General features: G+C 43.1%; 1 protein-coding gene across 1 annotated transcript; it reads left to right on the top strand.

Moving 5' to 3' along the window:
- Positions 1 to 63: 63 nt before the first annotated feature.
- On the top strand, positions 64 to 14,921 carry LOC116947730 (death domain-containing protein 1-like). Its single transcript, XM_076068583.1, has 8 exons — positions 64 to 6,616; positions 7,487 to 7,826; positions 7,957 to 8,139; positions 9,877 to 10,093; positions 11,299 to 11,452; positions 12,156 to 12,455; positions 14,323 to 14,545; positions 14,847 to 14,921. The coding sequence occupies exons 1-8, from the start codon at positions 5,676 to 5,678 to the stop codon at positions 14,919 to 14,921; spliced, it is 2,433 nt and encodes an 810-aa protein (XP_075924698.1). The 5' UTR covers positions 64 to 5,675.

The following is a 14,921-nucleotide window of genomic DNA, read 5'->3' as shown; positions in this document are numbered from 1 at the left end:
CCACTGCTATTAAAACTGGAGCCCATTATTTATAAACGATATGCATTTACAGTGAGGGAAAAAAGTATTTCATCCCCTGCTGATTTTGTACGTTTTCCCACTGACAAAGAAATGATCAGTCTATAATTTTAATAGTAGGTTTACTTGAACAGTGAGACAAAATAACAAAATCCAGAAAAACGCATGTCAAAAATGTTATAAATTGATTTGCATTTTAATGAGGGAAATAAGTATTGACCCCTCTGCAAAACATGACTTAGTACTTGGTGGTAAAACCCTTGTTGGCAATCACAGAGGTCAGACGTTTCTTGTAGTTGGGCACCAGGTTTGCACACATTTCAGGAGGGATTTTGTCCCACTCTTTGCAGATCTTCTCCAAGTCATTAAGGTTTCGAGGCTGACGTTTGCCAACTCGAACCTTCAGCTCTCTCCACAGATTTTCTATGGATTAAAATGCTGGCTAGGCCACTCCAGGACCTTAATGTGTTTCTTCTTGAGCCACTCCTTTGTTGCCTTGGCCGTGTGTTTTGGGTTATTGTCATGCTGGAATACCCATCCAAGACCCATTTTCAATGCCCTGGCTGAGGGAAGGAGGTTCTCACCCAAGATTTGACGGTACATGGCCCCGTCCATCGTCCCTTTGATGCGGTGAAGTTGTCCTGTCCCCTTAGAAAACACCCCCAAAGCATAATGCTAAGACACCTATTAGCAACATCGGTAAGGATGACTCTGAGCTTTCTCAAAAAAAAGAGATGACATTGTCATCCTCTCAGCCGACAAGGGCAATGGCACAGTCATGGACAAAACCACATGCAATAAAATTCAGGACCTACATAATGATGGTAGGTATACAAAAAATAAAAAGATCCCACCAACATCCTCGTTACAAAAACTAACACCAATTCGACATCTTTAATCGAACCAACCAAGCGATTTTCCTTAAAACCCTCTGCTGTGAAATCACAAAGATTGTATGGTTTACCAAAAATCCATAAAGTAGGTACACCCCTTCGTCCTATCGTCTCCACCATTAACTCACCCACCTACAAACTCGTCCGATTGCTGTCTGAGACCTTACAACCATTCACTGGTAGGGCCACCTCAGGTGTACTTAACTCAGCTCACTTGGTATCGTTAATTAAGGATATCTCACTATCTCCAAGTGATTTGCTCGTTAGTTTCAATATAGACACCATTGCAATCATTGAAGAATTGGTCCAACAAGGACTGCATGCTGCTCACCAAAACTTCACCTGGAATGGAACATTCTACAAACAGGTTGAAGGTACCCCAATGGGGTCTCCCTTATCTCCAGTTGTAGCAATTTTTTCACAGAAAATTTTGAGACATGCCATCCAGGCATCCACTCTACATCCGTCCTTGTGGAAGAGGTACGTAGATGACACGTTCGTCATCTGGCCACATGGCCGACCAGCTCTGAAACAATTCCTCAACCACATCAATTCCATACACCCAGCCATCAAATTCACCATGGAGGTGGAAAAGGATAGCAAGCTACTATTCTTGGATGTTTGAATTGAATAGAGACCAGATGGCTCAATGGGACACTATCTCCAGGAAAGCCACCCATACGGATGCATATCTAAAACCCGACTCCCACCACCATCCTTCCCTGAAGAATTCCCTCATCAAAACCCTACACCATAGAGCTGAATGTATTTCTGACCATCATCACCGAGCCAGTGAACTGGAACACATACACCAAGCTCTCAAGATGAATGGATATTCTTCACAATCTGTAAAGCTATCACCCCAACCGTTGGGAAAGAACCATCTGAGAACCCAATCAAAACCATCACCTTGCCATACAGCAGGGGTTACCAAAAATATTTCCAAACTAATGAGCAAACACAATATCCAGTTTCGATTTAACACATTACATGAAATTCTTGATCTGATCCCATCTGTGAATAATCTGATCCCTGACATGCAATACCCCGGCGTCTAAAAACTAAGCTGTGTCTGCAGCAGTAGTTACATTGGGGAGACTAAGCGACATGTCTCGGACCGTGTTCGTGAATATGAGGCAGATCTGAAATACGGTAGGATAAATACCTCTGGCGTGGCTGACCATTGTTTTAATGTGGTGGGCTCACATGTAATTGATTTCTCGAAGACGAAGATACTTTGCAAACCCACTGGCTAGCAACAAAGATTCGTTCATGAAGCCATCCACATATACAGACACAATTTCAACCGAGAAGATGGGTACAAACTGAGCAATCATTGGAAGGACGTTATTAACCAGTTTAGGTCATAACTGGTTGTGATGTTCCCATCCTACCACCTTCCGATGTTAGGTGTTATTTTCGGCTCTGATTTTACATTGACAGGTTAAATTTATCACACTAACACAGCCACCTCGCGCACCAACCTCGAGGTTGCTGCTCGGCGATCTGCCATTAATCTGCTAATTTCTCACATTAACATAGCCATCTCGGCGCACTCGCCTTGGAGGCCGCTCTCGGTGTGCTTTGTGTGTGATGTCCCTCTGTGTGTTCCCTCGCTGTGTAGTTTACGCCATTTTCACCTGAGGACGAGCGCTTGTGTTGCGTTCGAAACGTCGTGATTCATTTTATTTTATTTCTACATACGTGACTTTACCGAAAGAACCAATGAGTATGCTCATTTTTACCTGGCAGCCCTTTGATTGGTGGAAAACTCGCCACTGCCGTAGTCGCTGCCCACCACTTACATTAACATTGGCTGCTGACATTTGGGCTACACCCATTTCAAATCTTTATAAACAGTTACCTTTCATTATGTTGCGCCATACTAAGGTGCTGTATGTCTTCTTACTGTCACCACCCTCACAGGCCGATAGGGGGCGGCCGGGAGAGTGAGCGGGAGGTGCAGTGGTTAACCTGGGGTAAACCCCCCCCTCCTGGGTGCCCCGTGACCGGAGGTAGAGACCCCAGACCCCCAAGGGGTGGGGGCCAACGGTTCATTCCTGACCCTTCCAGACCCTTCTGGAAGGTTCGGGGGAAGGTGTGGTTAGGGGCGGGGTAAGCCCCAACTTGTGTATAAAAGCCGGTCCTCTCAACGGGACCAGCAGTGTTCGTCCACTCAAGACCCGAAGACATCTGAAGACTAGTCCAGCACCCTGGGACCCTCAACCGAGGCTCTTGTAAGAGCCGGGTTGCAGCGGACCAGCGGTGAGACCCATACCCTGGCTAGGTCGGGTCAGTCTAGCCTCCCCGAGCTCCCTTAGCGGAGGACCCATGAGAGCCTAGCCCGGAGTCCGTAGGGCCCGCTAGAAGGGAGGCTGTACCTCCCTTAGGTTATTGGGTGATGGGGCCGTACCCCGTAGTGTTACAGGGGCCATAGCCCTTAGTGTTATGGCTATTGTTATCGTTTATCTGAAATAAACACGTTTCCTCCAAGAGAGAAGTCTCCCTCGAAGTTGATACCTACAACAATTATATTAAAGAGGTTGAGACTAGTACTTTAGGGGTTATGTGAAAGTCATTCCAAAACAATTCTCAAAATAGGTGTAATAAAATCTTCAGAACAATATTATTTGAGTATGACCGAGAAAACTGGATTTTTGAACATAACACCATAAATATATTCAAAATGGGTTGCAGAATTAATAGACAGTGAATGTTCATGCCAAATAAAATAATTACTACTATGATGAGCCAAGAATGTCTGTGTGTCCCGCACGTGACGTCACTCCACATGCACCCCCCCACGTCATTAATATTCATGAGCCAGTGGATTTTTACACTGACGGAGAAGTTCGAGCGGAAATTTAAAAAATTCGCAAGTTCGCTTTAAGTTTGACGTTTCTTTATTGAAAGTGAATCTAATAATTCTACGCAGAAACAAAGTGGATTTGGTGTCTTTATTTTTTCAGCACTTAAGACAAAAGGTATCTAATTTATGCTTCTACATTATGGTAAAATAGACATTTATTGGTGATTTTCCAGATATTGTATCGATTTCCAATTTATTTCAACCCCAGCGACCGAAAGCAGAATATAATAAAGTATCAGAGCAGTGGATTTGAACAAATTGAAGGTCAAGTAGTAATAGGTTTTTACCCTTTTATCTGGCACAAAAACTGACACCTTTATACAAGGGATCATGTTTGCAAAAACCACAACACAAGTCAAAATGCAACAAAAATTGAAGGTCAGTTATATACAGTGCTACAGTGACATGAAGTGAGGTGTTTTATGATGTAGTTTTGTGCAAGAATCACTGCCATTAATGCAGTGCTACAGTGAAATGCAGTGAAGTGTTTGATGACATACTTTCGTGCAAGATTCATTGCCATTCAATTTACACAAGATACAATTATACTCTGCTCAAATGTTTTCGTAAATATTACAGCTTCCGTCCTAGGATGGGCAAACAAGCTAGTGCTATATGTTGATGATGCATTCACGTCTTACTACCTTTTGTTTTTAAATACACTACATGACTTAAGACGAGTTCTAAACATGTATCTGCATATACACTTGTCTTCAGGAGAATATTTTAATTTGAATGCATTCTCAAGTTAAACAAAGGGGATTGTCGCTGCTGAGTGGACTGGCAGGACCTGGCAGGACCTACACTGGCCAAACTGAAAGACTTGAGTGATTACTTAGATCAGACACCGCAAGTTAAAAATTATAACCAAATTTTGCTATTATGAACCAGTACTCGTACAATTTCACATATGGGGCATCTAAATCGGCTTTGGAAAAAGTATAAACTACAAAGCACACATTAAGGTTTGATCCCATATGCCGGAAGTCCTGAATAAATATTTACTGAGCTGCTGACAGCATCTGGTCTCCAGTTCCGCGGTACAAAAGAAAGCTGCTTTGTATACGGAGAAGCACATAGCAACGAGGACAGGCGCGCAGGCCAGGAAAGACAACGAACGTATTTTCATAGAGAACATCAACAGGTATGTTTTCTTTGTTTCACTGCATTATATACGACGCGGGGTATGCAATTACAAATGCTAATGTTAGAGCCAAGTTTTATAAGAACAATGCATTAGCGTAGTAGGTGCAATTCATTGTTCTCGGGAGTATCAATTCCATTATTAATGCCACCCGAAGGCTAATTTATAAGCGATCGTTGTGTGGATTCTCCAAGTATTTAATGCAACTTAAAATTACGTCTCGTACTGTTTGTTTACTTGCCTTTTATGTAAACAACGAGATTTCATTTTATCGAGCATTACGCCATTGCAACGTTCAGTGGTTTATTACAAGTTCATATCTAATTGCAAATACTTTTACTAAAGTTACTGTTTGAAATGCCCTTATATTAACAAATGTAAGAAGCTATAGTGACTACATAATCACCTGGGCACACTGACATCCTACATATATTTTTATATATTCAAAGTAATACATTACATTCAATGTATTTTTTTTACAGAATTTAATTAATTTTCATTACGTGTATTAACACGGCATTATATTAGAGTGAGATGAAATTACCAGTTTTAAACTGGACATAAGATAAAATGAGTCGGGTATATATAAACATAGCTGCTGCGACAATAATCAGAAGCCAACACAATGTGCCACCGTTATCTTTAACTCTGCCTTCTGGGGAAAAGGTTGTTGGGTGGCGTTTACAGTCCATTACATTTGATGATGTAGCTGTCGGTGTTTGTGCTAGAGTGGTTGGTTTGGAGCAGCACCATGGAACACATTGATTCCGAAGTCTCGAGTGGAGAAAAAGGTGAAGTAACTGATGGACAAGAAAAATACACATTTGTACAAGTTCCGGAAGAACATCTAACGGGGTCTTTACAGACCATTCATAACAACGCGGAGGGGTGTGAAGTGCTGCAGGGCATGGGGAAGGAACGCACGACCGACCATGATGATTCTGACAGTGGAGAGATTTCAGATTGTGAGAATAAAAACACCAGGGGCGAATTTCGATTGGACAGAAGTCATGGCATTCAATCGAAGTTAAGCCATGAAAGCCCTAATGCAGAAAACGATACCGACTTGATAAACAGGACAAGCTCCACAGACGAAAGCCACAAGGAAAGGGACATGTGTCATGAAGGCAGCACGCAGTTTAGAGAACGTTCTGAAGAACAACAAGAAGACAACGTGTATGAGCAGGACATCCACTCTGTCATAGAATACATGGATGAGTTATACATGCAAGAGTCAGACTTTGAGGAAAACGATGAGATTTCAGATAATCGTGACACTAATAAAACAGGTCTCGATGCAAACAGCACGGACATCCAGCCACGCGAGATGAGTGAGCAAATTGAAGAACGCGCACGTGTGAAACACGGCAGTGAAGCTGAAGGAAATGGTCAAAGCACGGGCAAATCTCAGGAAAATACAATGAAGCACAATGACAAAAAAAGTGAAATTATGTTTCAGGCGCACCAGGCCAGTCTCAAAGTTGTGCCTGGTATATGCAGTGAAGACGCTCGTGTTAGTCACTCGGATCCCGATGAAAATAAGATCCCATTTTATAGTTCAGTCATGCTTGCGAATGAGCAGGTTGGCTCCTTACCTTGTGACCTACAAGATAATGAACTCTGTAAGTACACTACAAAAGAATACATCGCACAAACAGAAAATAAGGAGACTAACGGATACGTGACAAAAAGGTAAATTCACTCTTGTATATACATCATAACGCATTTATGTTCAATACACAATCTATACTATTTACACAAGGAGTATATCCGTATATTCTTTATATCGTAGTCTAAAACTAAAAAGGGCCAGGTTTTTGCATTATGAATAAAACATCACTAATAATTCATCGAGAGAAAATGGAAATTAATTACTTAAAAGCAATGTGAATGAAAACATTGGCAGTGATTTAGTTATCTTTAATATTTTCACCCACACAGTTTGAATATGCGTAGATGATCTGCTCAGTCACAAAGAATAATTCCTGGCAAAGTTTATTCTAACGTACCACATTAGCCTTCATCAAAATAATATTTGTAATACCATGTTAAAATCTGGTCATGCGTATTTGAGTACGTACTTGTTATGTCGATTTCGTTACCTTAAAAACCTTAACTCAACAAATGGTGTGGTGAAGTATTTTGTGACATATAAACGTGTTGAATTGTTTACAATGAATGTTAGAGCTAGTAGGTTTTTTTTCATAAACCCGGGAAAGGATACAATTTGATTTCGGCTCATGTAAAATGCGAACAGGTTATGCGGCATCACAACTGAATGGTTATTGGTACTGGGGATTCACAACTGTGTTAAGTCTGTAATGAGAGTGAGTTTAAAATTCGTACTATAATTTTGTATTAAATAAATCCTCACTGAAACCATTCAAAAGAAAACAGTAACAATATAGTATAGATAACCGTATTATAAATTAAGAATGTGCTATAAAACCTTGTAGGTCAGGGAATAGCTCATTAGGTAGTTAGGCAGTTTCCCAACCATCAACAGCAATTAGACGTCAAGAAGAAAACGTGCCACCCTCCCATCACCATGTTTGCTTGCAGTTTGCTGGTGACGGGCTGGGATGGTGAGCCGGAGGTAGCCTGCCTTATCCGTGGCCCCCAACACCTCCTGGAGGATCTGGGAGTCTCGTGTTATCTCAGTGATCGTTACCAGCATCATCAGCAGCAGAGTGAGGATGACTATCAAGAGCTGCTCAGCCACGTGCTGTGCCTGCAGCCAAAGGGGCAGCGCCTGCCCCAAGCCGTCACCGTCTGCGTGCCCTACACCGTGCGCGGGCCCCGCAGCCTGGCCGGCGAGGTCGTGGGCAAGATCTGGCGCGGTGGTGCACAGTGGGAGGTCATCCTACCCAAAGCTCTGGACTGCGTCTATCCGGACAGCGAGGTGAGCCGCCACCTTGGGAGTTGTTGTCTCCAACGGTAAGTTTCTGGCAGATGAAGTTGCGAACTGTGAAAATTGTCAATTGCAGTGCGCTAGCGTGAGCTTGAAACGTTGTGTGCCAAATGGAACGCAGGATGACGTGTTTGCCGAGTTTTCGCTGCACGAGCTACCGACCATAGCCGTGGTGCTGCGTCTCACCAATGAGCACCTTCTGGTGGACAAGGAGGGAGGATCCTTCAAATCGAGCGTCGATCCTCGCATCCTCCTCAACGTCCCAAAGGACTTCACCAAATCATCCGTGCAGCTGTCACTGCAGGTGCTGCCAGCGGGGCGAGAGCGTCATCACCGTGATACACATCTCACGCGGGCTTTAATACTTACAGTAATCAGGCATTTACCGATCCACTGCTGAATGACAGCCTCTCCATGATGTGCGGATCGCGGGGATTATTGAAACCATAGTTCATGCTGGTCAATGTGGGGTTTTGAGGAGTCGGGGTGGGAGGGGGGGCATACACGTTGGAGCACAGTGCAGTACAACAATTTACTTTTCTCTACTGCCCTCTGCTGGCAACATGGTGCCGCAGCGCCTACAGCACAGGTTTTATGCACGGAGGTCGCCCATCTAAGCACGACATGTAGACTCAAACCTCCTTAACTTCCGAGATCCAATGAGATTTGGCGCATTTGGCCATAGGCAGGACTTTTCTTCCATGGCTGTTATTAATTCTACATTTTAAGAGCCATGGCGCTGCCTGATCCCAGAGTTATGATTCAAACCGGTGGATGCACTTGCTGAGGCCATTAACGCCATTAAATTACTAGGCGGTGCGGGAGACCCGTTTTTGTTTTCAGTTCACTGCATGCCTGCCCATGGCTCTTAGGCTTTGGTGACATTGGCAAGCTGAGCATCGCAGTCCAAGAAATGGACCTGCTCTTTGTTTCGATACGTGGTTTATGATGGTATGCCAAAATCCGTGCACGTCGCATAAAGCCTAGTGCCTCCCGATAGATTATCAGGATAAATTAGCATTCATACTGCAGTAAATATCATTATTTAGTATACCCTATCCATGAAGTCAGAATGATGTTAACATGAAAAGACCCAGTGACATTCACAGTAATATATGCAATGCAGCAGACACGTGCAAGCATATTATCTGCCCTCTTTAGAGTACACATGAATCGTTAATTGAGCTTCAATTACCTGTCACGCGCCTAACCTGTGTCAAATAAACTAAAAATATAATTCATTTTATGCAGCATTGCTCATACAAATTGCAACTCAAAATCGCTGAGGAACCACAAACCAAGCTGGAAGGCTGTCAGGCTGTGCCAACAATCAACCTGTCCTCTATATATGAATGTTTTCAGACAATTAGTGAGTGCTTATAAATGTAGGAGGAAATAGGAGCACCCGGAGAAATCCCATGCATGTAAGGGGGCAACACTCTATCCCATACAGAAGGAACCAATTATATCAGTCCACACTTTGCTGTACTGCATTCTGCTGGTGAGCTAAGGTGTTTTACCTCGATGGCGATGGGAAGGGAGTCTCGCAATATTTTGTAAAACGTTCGATCCACCAGCCTTCGCCTCCAGTGCTAGATTACAGGCGTGCTCCACCACCGCCCAACTAAACTAACCATCTTAGCCTTATAGAATATACAACTTACATAATCACGAATTAGGTAGTTCATTTATATGCTGGTGTACTGTACTTTTTTTAAATGCCATGCCATGTGTAATAATAGTGTATATGTTAAATCTAACATTCCCACACAAATACAAAATTGATTGGCCCGGCTCCATTTAATTGGAGCATTTGAGGCATGCAATGCTTAACTGAGGAGGGCAAGTGTAAGGCTATGTCTGTAATGTACGCCAACGACTCGAATGAGGACACCGTGGTCCTGCCGTGGTGCTGCGCGAATACTCCGTGGACATCGTAACAGCTGACATAACGTCACGAGTTTGTGTCGCGACGGCACGGCACAGTCTGAGTTATGAGCATATGGCATAGCTTTGGCGTTGCTGGTATCGGATCCCACAGGTGCAGCCGGTCCCAGTGGCGGTGGTCGCGAGCTTGCAAACCGCCCGGGACCCCGCCGATGCCGACGCGTGTTTAATTGCCACAAGCCCCATCGTGAGCCTCGGCGGCGCTGCTAGATTTATGCGGCCGCTGGTTTTGGTGTTGCCGTGCCCCCGGTTCGCTGTCGGGGTGAGGGCCAGGACAGTGCCTACTGTGTCGAGTCACGTGGGAAGAAGCGGTAGGGTGATTTCAACAAACGCAGCATGGTGACAACACACAGGCTAAATATACGACATAACATAAATACGCTGCTAACAGATAGAGAGACATTTAATGACAATATAATATATACAGCTTTTTACATCCCCACTCAAAAGTGCTGATACCGACTTGTCCATTTTAAAATAAACTTGTGGATTTTAAATTACACATTTTGTATTAAGGGGCCGTCCATAAATGACGTCACGCGATTTTGGCCGATTTTTAACCCTCCACCCCCTCGTCACACGGCGTCATAAAAAAGTCAGACCCCCCTCAAATATGACGTCACAAAGCTCTGCCCCCCCCAAAACCATATTTCCATTTTGAAAATAAAACATGCTTCAAATCACTTAAAACTATTGTCAATCTAGTACGTATTTAGTGTGGCGCTGCACTCTGATGTTGTAGGAGAAAACATGTATTAAAAAGGCGTTGGAAAGCTGAAATTTCTCATAAAATTAACTTGAAACTATTCAACGTCTAACTAAAACTGCAGATGTTCAGAATATTATATTGAAATTCTCTTATAATTATAAAATATTAACAGTTATTATAACTATAAAAAATGCTTGAAACTTTGTAGTAGAAGGAAGCAAAATGGAGAGTACAATTATAACAATCACATTAATTTCACAGAATGAAAAGCCCTGGTAGAATCATTAGAATCAAAATGTTTAATAACAATTATTTAAAAAAAATTCAAAATGTATGCTTCTCCATTCTCCCATGGAGAAGAAAAATGCTCCTTCATGGAATTAATAAAAGGTGACCTTGGTAAATTTAAATAATCAAATAGTTAATCATGAAAACATTTCAAAATTAGTGTTGTTAAAACAATCCTATTCAGTTAACATTTATTTAAAGTTACGCATTTTGATGTGATGTCACATTTCTCAAACCCCCCCCTTCCCCCCTCGTCACACATCGTCACAAATGTCTGAACCCCCCCCTAGGTGCGTGACGTCATTTATGGGCGGCCCCTAAATTTCCAAGTTGACAATTACAATAATTGTCTGGTTGTACGATACAGATTTAATTGCTTACGTGTCAGCTATTTTCTAAAACTGGTATTGAATGTACATTTCAACCATTATTATTTTGCTTCGTTGAAATGGCATGAGCCCAATAGTCTGTGGATTTTGAAGCAGGATATCTGTATTTAACGAGTGCATGTGTACACAGTGACAACTCGACACATCAGGAAACAGGATGACGAGGTCCTTCGCCTGGTGGCCCAGCCCACAGTGGGAGGACACTGGACTGAGCTCAGCGACGTGGGGATATTGAGCAGGAAGAGTGACTCTGTGCAGGTCGAGCTTCACCGGCCAGTGAGGAGGTGAGCCAATCAAAGCCGAGTTCGGTAAGGAGTCTTTGGATATTTAATAACTGCACGACCTTTACGTCGAAGCCACAAAGCATCTTGCCCAAGTACAAGCAACTATATTAATGCTACCCATTAGCCATCATTTCAGCTGCATGCAATGAAATCAAGTACATTACCGTAAGTGGATTTTTACAATTATTTATATCGTGCTTACAACATAATATATGGAGCACTAAACAATTATGGCTGAGGCTGTAAATATTGCACTAAGGATATACTTACAAGGTAATGGTGGTGCATTATTATTTCCTGTACAATTATACAGTAATGCAACGTATAACAAAGAGGTCAGTGTCTCTTTGCTCAGAAATGCATTGGGTAGATCCAGTGGTGGAAATTCCACATTTTAACAGCAGGGGTCAGTCTCCCTAGAGGACAACCATAGTTGACATTCCACAGAGTTGTAACAATTTTACTGACCCGAGCAGAGATGATGGGCTGAATCAACTTAAGACAATTGTTTTAATTAATTTACCTTCTTTATATGAGATGGGCACTTTACTACAGGACCATCCATCTGAAAATGATATGAATGGCCTATACCATATATATTTAGATTGCGTTCTGGCATAAGCTCAAAGTCTATGCAATGTGTCATGGCTCCCATGTTCCGTGAGTGGCCCAGTGACCTCGTGCACATCCCTGTCACGCACAGGCTGCTGCTGCTCAGGCTGGCGGCCCGGAGCCGCGGGGTTGCAATGGCGGGAGCCGTTATAGAGGCCGTGCGGTCGCGCCAGGCGGTCGTGCTGGCACAGCGGCACGGGGCGGACGCAGGCCGGCTGGCTGTGGTGTGCTGCGCACTGAGTGGACTGGAGGAGGCTGAAGAGGCCCTGCAGAAGGCTGGCTTCAGTGGTCCTCCCGGGCCCAGCCATCCCTTCCCGGCGCACGAAGGACAGGAGTTGTATCTCCACTTCACGAGCACCGGAAATATCATGGCTATCAGGACTGGCGTGAGGTCAAATGCGCCCCCTTTCAGGGTCACGTAACCACAGCGCAGGCATCAACACGCGTAAACGTGAAGTGCTGCTTTCATGTTTTCATCATCTGCAAATTGGCTGTCCTGTCAAATTAATATGACAGCAGTTTTTTTCTTAGGGCACAATCGAAATATGGTTACCACTCTGCAGGTGTGCTAATTATGCACAATGTCATTGGGTCACCTGCACCCAGGTGAAACAGTGTCTTATGATGATACCTTGCAAGATAAAATAAATTTGACTTAGAGCTATATTAATACATTTTGGACACTAATTGTCAAAAAAGAAAGTCGTTTTTTAAGTGTTGTATTGCATTATATTTCTAAGTTTACTAGGTTTGTTTTCTCATTCATTCTTACCTGATGACGATTGCTTGTGTTGCAATCGAAACGTCGTATTCTATTATTTAATTTATTTTCTTTCTACGTGACTACCGAAAGAACCAAAGAGTAATTTCTGCAGTCACGAAAGCTTCAAATCAAGTTTGTAGTTTTTTAAGTGTTTGTGTTATGTTTTGCATTGGAATGATTTTCCCATCGGAAATACCTGCAACGTATTGGTTAGGTTGACTGATATTAGTAAATCTACATTACATTTTTATAGCACCTTTCAGGATCAAAACCTCACAAAGTAAATAATCCTTGTGCAGTTTATAAAGACACCACAAAGCTGTCATGTAACCAGTTCAAAGGCAGATATGAATCCCATCATTGCTGCCAACTTCCTGTCGCACAATGTACAGATGATACAGTACGTCTAATATATAGTCCTGCCAGGTGGCTCATCAGTCGAACAAACGGCTCACACTTAAACTATTGCATGTTCAAATTCTGATTGAGGGTTGACTCAGCCCATCATAATTTTGGGGTCGATAAAACGAGTACATATTCGGAAATCAACCGTGGTTGTCATATGAATAGGCTGACCCCTGCCATAGGAATGCTTAATTTTCACCACTGGCTCGGGGCTTTAAACAGGAGATGAGTACTACTTAATGCTCATTTGCGCAGGAAATCACTTTCACTTCATGACTTTGATCATTGTTTTACAATTTACAGCCCATTGTCAAGTCGTTGCTGGATGAAGGCCTCTCAACCCTATGTCAGTCATGGGCCTAGTTTGATCATACCACATCTTCTTTGGTTCTTTCGGTAAAGTCACGTAGAATGAGAATAAAATAATAAATTGATAAAATAAAATATTCTCATTCTACGTGACTTTACCGAAAGAACCAAAGAAGATGAATCCTTGCAGTCACGAAAGCTTTAAATCGAAATACCACATCTTGTTAAGAGCATGAAACTTTTTCACCACTGTCATCGGGACAACTCCCCTTTTAATGGAAACGTGATAAGCCGATGTTTTGGGCACTCGCACTATTTTCAAGCAGAGGGAGGATTGAAGACTTTCACTTTTATCTCAATGTGGTAGCTTCAAAAATCCACGAAATTCTGAGAAACATTTGATAAATTAACAATTTTCTGCTTATATATTACATCACAAACACCTCAAATTTACTTAGCCACGACGTTCATCTTAACATCTCATGGATGGAACACTACATCACCGATATGTATTGATTCATTCAGTGCATATGCAGCTGCGAGGCGGCTCATCATTACATCGCAGATTCTGCGAGAGCTGGCGGCGGCTTGGGGAGGTCTTCATCTAGCAGCAGGTTGATCATGTCTGGTGATGATATACTCCATATTTGTATCACTTTTTAGGCAGTGTGTTAGCAATGATGATGGTAAAGTATTTTAAACCTATGCGTCTCCGCACCACCGCCAACGCATACTTTCGTGTGTTGCAGCATTTGATTTGATGCACCGGCTGAATTTACAGCACTCGAATGGCGCTGGGCGAGGTCGCGGTTCCCGAGGGCGAGCAGAGGCTCACGTTCCACGCTCACCGTCACTCTCGGCTGCAGCTGCGTCTGCGTGAGCGGGACCCCTTCGCGAACCGCGGACATCAGAATTACCGAGGCGCGCTGCATGTGATGAGCACGCCCGCCAGCAGGGGGCGAGGGGACCTGCAGCTCTGCTCGCTGGCACTCACCCTCCCAAAGGCGAGCACACGGAGCGGTGCGCACCGGCCGCACTCGCGAATGTCAAAAAAATCCCAGGGCTTAATTCCAACGTGTGTGGTCTCATTTACACCGATCAGTAGCAGTTACATACACAATAAATGCACAGATATATGCTATGCCTTCATCTTTGTGTGCCAAAAATACCATCTAAAAATCTTGTCTTCAGCCATAATAAAAAATATATTATTTATAGGTAAACTTTATACAGGCAGTCCTTGGGTTTATATATAAGGGTTAGGTTTTCGAGAACGATCCGTAACCGGAATTTTCCGTATGTCAGAAACTGAACAATTTCCAGCCCCAAATCAAGATAAATCCCATAGTCGGGAATAGTTGTGCCTCAAACTTGATTTGA

This window comes from Petromyzon marinus, chromosome 2, assembly GCF_048934315.1.
Source record: "Petromyzon marinus isolate PM22_M1 ecotype Great Lakes invasive population chromosome 2, UKy_Petmar_22M1.pri1.0, whole genome shotgun sequence".
Lineage (NCBI taxonomy): Eukaryota > Metazoa > Chordata > Hyperoartia > Petromyzontiformes > Petromyzontidae > Petromyzon > Petromyzon marinus.
The sequence above is the reverse complement of the archived record's forward strand: the minus strand, read 5'-3'. Positions and strand labels throughout refer to the sequence as shown.